General features: G+C 45.7%; 1 protein-coding gene across 2 annotated transcripts in view; it reads left to right on the plus strand.

The window, feature by feature from the left end:
- Positions 1–9,774, plus strand: part of LOC146502362 (calcium/calmodulin-dependent protein kinase type IV) — a 32,252-nt gene that overhangs the window by 6,403 nt on the left and 16,075 nt on the right. For both annotated transcript variants that reach the window (XR_014869387.1, XM_085133117.1), the window contains exons 4-5: positions 476–558; positions 1,591–1,663. Coding sequence is in view for 1 of the 2 variants with exons in the window: in XM_085133117.1 (XP_084989243.1) it covers positions 476–558; positions 1,591–1,663 (156 nt within the window). In the remaining variant the exon portion in view is untranslated. The remainder of the gene's footprint in view (positions 1–475; positions 559–1,590; positions 1,664–9,774) is intronic.

Below are 9,774 nucleotides of genomic sequence, written 5' to 3' on the forward strand. Positions count from 1 at the left end.
CCCCGCCCCCTCTGAGCTTCCTCCAGGAGCAGCTGGTCAGCTGACCTGAGAGACCGACAGGATGAATAGGAACAACTTGGTTAAGATTAGGTTCTATAAAGTGCTTAGTTAGGTTAGGTTTAGGTTTAACGCTGATAGATAATTAGTAGGTTCAGACACTTAAAATCCTGATTGGTTTAGGAAAAGATTGTGCTTCTATCGTTCACATTAGAGTTGGGAATGACACAACCAAACCCAGGATGCTGTTCTATACGACACCTTCATGTGTCAGTGAGGAACACCAATGGCTTTGACAAAACTGGACATTTTGCACTCTTAGAGTGAATTATTCAATTACCAGTAATTTGAGCAAATAACAACAGTCCCACTGAAGTTTGATTTTTATATGGACATTGTTATTTACATATATGACTCTCAGTATTCGCTCATGCATTTTTAATATGTTTTTTGCTTCTTGTGCCTGCCTGTGGCTCAGATCCAGCTGAAGGAGATCTTTGAGACGGACACAGACATTGCTCTGGTGCTGGAGTTGGTGACTGGAGGAGAGCTCTTTGACCGGTACGTACACACTCACATTAGCTGCTTTAGCTGTCCTACTGACATCGCTGTGGTGTCACTGGTTGGCTTAGTTTGAGAAATCTTTGATTACAAGTTGGGCTGTAGTCTGGAGTTCAGTTACAGTAGCTGTTGTGCAGTTGTAATGGCAGTAGTTGCTGTGTTGCATTTGTTGCATTAGTTTCAGTGGTGTGTGTAGATATATGCACATGATGCATCAGTTGTGTTGGTTGGTCAGTTGCAGGTGTTGATCGAGATGGTGAATAGTGGAGTTTGGCTCGATCCATGTTGTTGTTGTGTTCAGTTGCAGATGTTGAGTTGGTGTGTTTAGATTTGCTGCTACAGCTGTTGTGATTGGTGGAGCAGCGAAAGTTGCAATCGTCTATTTTTGGTACATGGTTTTGTTCATGGTTGGAAGTGTGGCTGTAGCGGCAGAGGCTGGTTTTGCTGCAAAAATTGTAATGTTTGGTTGCTATAGTTAAGAGCACAATTCCTGCTAATGAACCAATCGCTTAACTTGGCAGTTTTCCTGTAGTTGCAGTGGTTGCCATGGTTAGATGTTGCTGTACTTTGGGTGTTTTAGGAGTTGCCGTGTCCGGTTACAGACGTTTCTGTAACTGAAGTTCTATGTTTGGGCACCGAGGTCCAGTGTTAAGTTACTCATGCTGTTATTAAAGAACTTGTCATGTTTACTGGAGGTGTTACTGGAGTTTCCGTGTCAGCGATTGGTCATTTACATAAATTAACATGTTTAGTTGAAGCAGGTGTTGCTGTGTTTCGGTGCCGTTGTTGGTCATTTTTACAGGTTACAACAGCTACAGCTACAGCGGTTTGCTCATTTTGTCCTGAGACTCTTAAACTGAGATGCAAAAGTCAAAGAGAATGAAAGTACTAACAGCTTTTCCCAACATCTCTGTTGGAAAACCGAACCAGACAAACACGTACACTAGTAAAGTGTAACCAATCAGAGAACAGATAAAGAGATGCTGCTCTTGATTTTCATGTCATTTTATCTTTGACTGTTTTTGTTTCCAGGATTGTGGAGCGTGGTTACTACAGTGAGAGAGATGCCGCTCATGTCATCAAGCAGATTCTGGAGGCTGTGGCGGTAAGATGCTGCATTCAGTGTCTGGTTTGACTTTGACAGCGTTTTATTAAATTGTAATAAAAATTAAAATATTGTGGAAACAAAGGCCTCTACAGGCTACGAGCAATGAGAGGAACTACAGAAATCCTGAGAGGAATTACAAAAAAAGACTCTTTGCCTATAAATAACCTTTACAGGCCCAAATGCTGCTGTTATTCATTTAAAACCAAAAGTTTAGTTGCTGTACTTCCCATGTTTAATCCCTGCTGCTACCTTTGTTACAGTAGTTGATGTACTTGCAGGAGAGGCTTATTTTTTGACCTGTGTTTGGTTACATGTGTTGCTTAAATTAGTTGGCTTAGTTGGAGTGGATTCCTCGTATAGTTGTAGGTCTTGCTGCCACTGCAGGAGCTGGTTTAGTGGTTGTTGTTTGCTTGCAGTAGCTTCCATGCTGCAGGTGCTGCTGATACTACAGTAATTGGTTTAGTTGCACAGTAGTGATGCTTAATCACATTTTCAGCAGTCGCAGGTTTGTTTAGAGTGGCTGCTGAAAGCTGGCATTGAGGCTCAGTTTGATCTATTTGGTTGGTGTTGCTATACTTTATACTTCGTAACTGCTTGGTGTGGTTGCAGCAGTTGCTGTGTTTAGTTGCAGTTTCCCCCGCTGATGCCTGGTTGTTTGGCTGCATTATTTTGCAGTAGTTGCCATATTTATTTCCAGCTTCTGTCATTCCACTAGTTTGTTTATTTGATGTGGTTGCTATGTTTAGTTACACGTGTCGCATCAGTTGCCATGTTTGGTTGCAGGTGCTTCTTTTGATGTAGTCGTTAATTCAGTTGCAGTAGTTTCCACGTTTAGTTTCTTTTGACAGTAATTGCTGTTATTTTAAGGCTTAAGATGGAAGAAGCTCTGGGAACCTGAGCTCTGTCTGGGTTTTCTGCTTCTGATCAATCAGCTGCAGCGTCTCTGCTGTCTGTGGATCATTTACCTCCATCCACCCCTCTGCTCATTAGATTACTGCTCGCCCCCACCAGCTCTGCTCAGTCTCTGCAGCCTCACACCAAACCTCAGCTTTAAACAGTCTGTTTATAGATCTGAAAGGTTTCATGGAGAGCAGGTCATCAAATCCGTAGAGGCAATGTATGTAAAATTAAATCAACACTGTCAAAGGTGTTGGGCTTTTTTTCCTCGTCTGATGGAGCTAATTTACCGTTTTTTTGGTCACAGGCTGACTAGAAACGTATTAAGCTGATATTTATCTGAAAGAACTAGATGTGACATTTCATTAGTACAGAAACGGCTCTAACAGGAGTCTGCTATCTTGCCATTCAGAAGAGGATTTTGTTCCTCGTGTAGGCGTGAGCCCTCCTCCAACTGATGAATCACAATCTTCCTGTTTCTCAACAGATTTGATCAAACGTTGAAGTGGCAAAGAAATCATATTTAAAGGTCAGCGTGCTATGCTTAATACAAAACCAAGAAGCATTCACTGACATGCTTATACAACACTGTACTGAACACAGACACAGAACGAGCTGATTAAAGAAGCGAGTGAATCATAATAACATGTCATTATTACCAGCATGAGACATCCCAATCTTTTGATGATCGTCTGAAGCTTTTTGTTGCAGCTGCGGTTCTTCCTGTAATCATAATGCAAAACACACTCAGGCTGAGAGGCGTGTCCGCCTGTCAAGGCAAACTCAGGGGACCCAACACAGGTGTTGATGTATAAACATACTGTTAATATATATATATATATATGTAGTAGGGGTGCAACGATACACAAAATTCACGGTTCGGTTCGGTTCGATACTTTGGTGTCACGGTTTGATATTTTTTCTATACAAAAAAATGTTCATGCTTTTTTAATTTGTCATTTATTAAAATTATACATATATATTTTAACTCAAAAGTACAGTTTTTAAATTTAATGTTGCTGAAACAACAAAGTAATAAAATAATAAATCTATCTGATGGAGAAATCCCTCATCTTTGGAAAAGAGAGTTTATTACAGAGAAATGTCTCTTTCCAAAATAAAAGCTCTACTATACGCTTCTTCTGGGCTATATTCTCAGCAGCATATTAAACATATCAGGTCCCCATAAGGAGAATCATGTGCTAACGGCTGTCTAAATGACTCGGGTAAAGTTTGTAGCATGCCTGTGTAACCGGTTTCTGCTTCATCCCGCTGCAACAGTTCGGCCCAAACAGACTCCTCGACTCTGCGTTGTGTTGTTTTTTAAAAAGACAAGGAGTCTCTGATCGCTCGTTGCCACTTTATTTCCTGAATGGAAACAACGGTTTTGTATCAGTGCAAATGGCTCGCCACACACCGCTCCGCACAGCACACTCTCGTATGGCTACGGCAGACTGGCAGCGATTACTGCAGCAATATTACAATTTTTAATATACAATAAAATAACAGCAACAACAAATGATGTACCTGAATGGAAACAACGGTTTTGTATCAGTGCAAATGGCTCACCACACACCGCTCCGCACAGCACACTACGGCAGAACATCCCATTAGCATTCCGCTTTAGCATACAGTTTTACACAGTAATAAACAAATGAAAAGTACATAAAACTGGTGTTGGACATGTGTCCACTAAGCACTTATTACACTCGGTGCACATCAACTAATCAAACATGTTTTATGTGTCTGTACTACTTAGCTATATCGTGTGTGGAACAATACAACTCACCTCTCGTATGGCTACGGCAGACTGGCAGCGATTATTGCAGCCAGCCTCACCTAACCAGCCACACCGAGAGGGGGGGGCGCTGTTTCCCCATTACACTGACATTTGTGGCAAGTGGAATAATACCACATAATCACTGTTACATTCCTCCCTGCTGAATTCCACTTGCACACTCAAATAAACAAACACCACAAACAAAAAAACACCCTTAAAAAAAAAACAGGTACACCACAGTCACCATAACATAAACAGAGGACAAAAACCCAATAATCCTCAAAAAAAAAAGAAAAAAAAGAACAAGATTATAAAATAAAAATCCAATAGCTAATCCACAGCTATCAACATGTGATAAATCTGTTCAGTAATACCAGGTCGTACAGTCACAAAGAAAATTCAGTCAGAGGACTATCCCCAAAGGAAGTAGAAGAAGTTGGCCAGACCCCTTCCAAAAAAATAAAATAAAATATGCCAGTTACATATTTCATCACATCATAACTGTACACCACTCTGACACAGAAAAATCAACGACAAATAATCAGTTCCAATTCTAAAGATCAAAGTCCCATTTCAACAACAATAGAATCAACTCGCAGTTATCAACAATATTTAAACTTTAACAGGTCTCTGATGCATCATTTCAATCAACCTGGAAACAGGCTTAAGTAACCGTCCCACTCTCGATCTAGCACGGGTCCCCACCTTCCCGCTAACATCAGTCGGATCTGCGTTGGGTGGAACAACTGTGGCTGAGACATGACCCTCAATAGCAGCTTCATTGTCCTGATCACCGTCAGTAATGGCTGCCAACTCCAAAACAGAGGAGGCTGCAACTGGGGCCACAGACATAAGCAGGTCAGAATGTTGACCACCAGAGGTGGCATCTACCTGCTCCTCAGTGTCAACAGGGGGAACACTGGTACAGGCAAGCTCTTGATCTATAATGCTGCCTTCTGGTTGAGTAACCTCTATCATCAGCGAGTCGCTGGACACTGCAGACGGTAAGTCAGACACCCAAGCTCTCGTTCTGTATTCAGCCGTGCCCACCGATGAGTTGCAGACAGCTTCTCCGTCGCATCCAACCATCAGCGAGCCAGACTCAGAAAGCTCATCTCCATCATCTTGAACTGAAGCACCACTGAGAGGGAGGAAGTTCACTGGCATTATCAGGTTGCGATGCACAACTTTCACTTGCCCCGTGGAATCATCCATCAGCTTAAAGGTGTGACTCTCATCATTTTTGTCAAAAACTGTATAGACAACACTCTCCCAGCGATCAGCAAGTTTTCTTTTGCCACGTCCCTTTTTGTTGGCCAAAAGGACGCGATCACCAATCGCTACTGGGGCTCCCCGCACCTTCTGGTTGTAGAGGTCCGTGTGACGCTTCAAATTTTTGCGTGCCACCTCCTGCGCCAAATCCATGGCCTCTTTGAGGTCCCTCCTCAATGTCTGGACATATCGATCATAGTTCATGATGTCTTGGTGCTCAATAACAGAGCCAAAGATCACATCAATCGGCAGTCTTGGCACTCTGCCAAACATCAGCAGAAATGGCGCATAGCCAGTTGTCTCATGGACTGTACAGTTATAGGAGAATGTGAGAGCTTTCAGTGCATCAGGCCACCTTTGCTTGGCTCTCGGGGGTAATGCACGAATCATGTTGCCCAAGGTACGGTTCATCCTCTCGCAGGAGCCGTTTCCCATCGGATGGTATGGGGTCGTGTGAGACTTCTGGACACCTGCCACATTCAATAGCTCGGCAATAAGCACACTCTCAAAATTAGCTCCCTGATCCGAGTGAAGGCGTTTTGGGAAGCCGTAGATGCAGAAGTAGTTATGCCAGAGTTGGTGTGCTACCGCCTTAGCAGACTGATTGGGGCATAGAAAGGCCTGAGCCATCTTAGTAAAGTGGTCTGTGACCACAAGCACATCCACTGATTTGTTCGCCGAATCCTCCGCAGACCAAAAATCTATGCAGACCAGTTCAAGGGGCTCTGATGTTCTGATGTTCTCCAAAGGTGCTCTCGCCTCTGGCTCAGGCGACTTGCTAACAACACACCTTCTGCAGCACCGTACATACTCCGACACATGTTTGGCCATACCAGGCCAGTAGAATCTATGCCTGGCCAGATAAAGTGTTCTTTGTTGTCCTTGGTGACCGGCTTCATCATGGACGCCTTTCAGTACAGCGAGATGCAAGGTTGGCGGAACAACATACAGATAAGTCTTTGTCTTTGTGATGGGATTCTTGGAGACTCGATACAGCACACCATCTCTCACAGTTAACTTGTCCCAAGCCCTTAGAAGTCTCTTCGTGTCAACCGGTTCACTTGCCCGCTCCCTCCTTGAGGGTCTCCGTCCCCTTTCCACATAGGAAATCACTCTGCACAACACATCATCACGCCGCTGATGTCCCACTAGGTCATCATGCGAGAAGGGTTCAGAGTCAGACTGGTTTGGCGTAAGCACAGTCTGCGAGCATTGGGGCAGAAGGAGAGCATGTGGCCACACCCTGGACTCATGTTCACAATGGGCCTGGAAGACAGCTCCCACCTCAGAAGATGTCAGCATTCCTGTCTGTGCAACAGCCGTGCACTGCGAAACAACAGGCTGGTCATTGCTTGAGACCTTATCAGCTGAGTGAACAGTCCATCTGAAGGCCTCCTGAACCCCACCAGTGGCGACTGCCTCTGCTTCTGCCAGAAGTTCCTTATATGGAACCCTTATCAACCGGTGTGAGGCCCTGGGGTGCACGAAGGGCTCCCTGCTCAGCGCGTCAGCAACCACATTTTTAGGACCAGGAATGTACTTTATGTCAAACTGGAAAGGCGCTAGCTTTGCGATCCACCTCTGCTCACATGCATCCAGTCTTGGCTTAGAAAGTATGTAAGTGAGAGGGTTATTATCCGTCCATACGGTAAACTGATGACCCCTCAACCAGTGATGGAACTTGTCACACACTGCCCACTTCAATGCAAAGAACTCCAGCCTATGCGCTGGGTACTTGGACTGTGCATGATTGAGTGTCTTACTGGCAAAGGCGATCGGTCTTGATGTAGAAGCCCCAGCAGGAACTTGCGACAACACAGCACCAAGGCCACTGCTTGAGGCATCAACAGAGAGCAAAAAGGGCTCCTCAAAGTTAGGATGGGCCAGGAGCACTCGATCCAACAGGGCCTGCTTCAGCTCATTGAAAGCTGCCCTGCATTCATCCGTCCAGTCCTCCTCACACAGCTTTCTACGCACCAGCCGGTGCTTTCGCCGTGAACCACGAGGGCCTTTATCCCCAGATGTCAGCCGAAACAGAGGTTTTGCGATGGATGAGCAGTTCTCAATAAATTGCTGGTAGAACATTACCATCCCCAAAAATGAGCGGACCTTCTGTTGGGATGGTACACTCGAACCCTCTTCCATAAGGTCTGCCTCTGCAAGGGATGTAATGGATGCTATTTTGTCAGGGTCTGACTGTATCCCATCAGCATTTACAATGTGCCCCAGGAATTTCACAGACTGTCTCAGAAAATGGCACTTCTTTGGAGCCAACTTAAGGTTATGAACCTGGAGTCTCTGGAACACCATATGCAAGCGCTCCAGTGCCAATTCTTCTGTCGGGGCAAAAACCAGAACATCGTCAAGATAACACAGCACACTGAGGAAGTTCTGATCCCCAAAAATGCCTAGCATCATCCTCATGAAGGTGGCCGGACTGTTGCACAGTCCTTGTGGCATACGATTATATTCGTACAACCCAAATGGAGACGTAAATGCCGTGTACTTACGGTCCTCCTCATGCACCTCCACATTATAATAACCCGAAGTCAAGTCCATTGTGGAGAACAATCCGTTCCCTCCCAAAGCAGCCAGTGCGTCAGCTGGATGCGGGAGTGGGTGAGCATCTTTGACAGTTCTAGCATTAAGCCAGCGAAAGTCGTTACAGATTCTCAACTCACCGGACTTTTTCCAAACTAAGACCAGGGGTGATGCAAACTCACTGCAAGACTTCCGAATTATTTCCCGTTCCTCCATGTCATTCAGAGCCTGTCTTAGTTTTTCATAATGAGTTGGCGGCACACGTCGGCATGGCAACCGGAATGGCTTGTCGTCCACAACTCGAATTCGATGTAGGCAGCCGTTAGCCTTGCCACAATCCAGCTTGTCTCTCGAGAAGATAGACTCAAACTGGGCTATAAGGCCAACCAGTTTTTCTTTGCCAGCCGGCGAAACTGCACATGAATCAATGTCGATATCAGACAGCCCCAGATTTTGCAGCACTGCATGTAAGGGGCTACAACCACTTGTCACCTCCTGTGAGGGTGAATCATCTGGCAGAGTGGAAACATCAGTAACTAGACTCTGCTCATCATGGCACCAAGCTGAGCCAGTAGACCGTTGCATGTTCTGTTGCAAGTAGGAGCCAGTGGGGCTGAAGTTCTCCACTGCTGCACAGGGGGACACGTCAGCCAACTTCATGTTCCGTTTCAGTGTTATCGGCTTGTCAAAGGGGTTCAGCACTTTCACAGGAAGCCACCCATCACTGTTTAGATGCGCTACAGTTCTCCCAACCATAACTGACCTCGGTCCAGACCTTGACCCGGTGGGCTCTACAACTACAGCACTGCCCACTTCCCCATTATTCATTAGCTGCAGCCTGCCCCAAACAAGGTGTTCTGTCAAGGGCTCTAATGTTACAGCTCTCTTCAGCTTGACAGTTCCGATCTTATCACCAACATGCCCTGGGGCCACCACCCCTGACATTGAACTCAGCAGATTTTTATTAGGCTGTTCTTCAGCACTCAGGGTCTTGCTGCATTCCTCTCCTAAATGTCCCTCTTCCCTCAGGCGATTACCCAGATACCTCATTAGGTTGCTGCCCAAAAGGAGGTCCTCACTCTGCCCTGCAATCACCAACATTGGCACAACAACTTTACAGCCTTACATCTCCACCATAATGTCACACACACCTGATGGAACGGTCCTCGAACCACCACAGCCAATCAGGACGACATCCGTGGGTTGCAAGGTGGGGGTCTGCAGCACCGCATGATGTAATAGTTGGGGCATCATATTGGTGCTGAGGGTGCAGGCCATAGAGCCACTGTCAAGCATGGCTTTAACAGACACTTTGCCCCCCAGGGTCACATTTTCATAGAACAGCTCGTCATGCTGTTTTAGTCTGTGTGTGTTCTGAAGAATGGGTCTCCGGCCTAGCTGGCGCTCCTCACAAACAGTGTGTAATACAGATTCCAAATCATCAAAATCATCCTCTTTGGGGGCGATTTCAGGCCTAACACTTGCCCCCTCCACATGTAGGCCATCTAGTTTCCCAGCTGCTGGGTGGCTGATTCAGGCCCCCTGACTCTGACAGACACAGCCCTGGGGCATTGAGCCCGTGTGTGGTCGCCGGCATGGCAGATGAAACACAGCTGAT

The sequence above is a fragment of the Neolamprologus multifasciatus genome, chromosome 15, assembly GCF_963576455.1.
Source record: "Neolamprologus multifasciatus chromosome 15, fNeoMul1.2, whole genome shotgun sequence".
NCBI classification, from domain to species: domain Eukaryota; kingdom Metazoa; phylum Chordata; class Actinopteri; order Cichliformes; family Cichlidae; genus Neolamprologus; species Neolamprologus multifasciatus.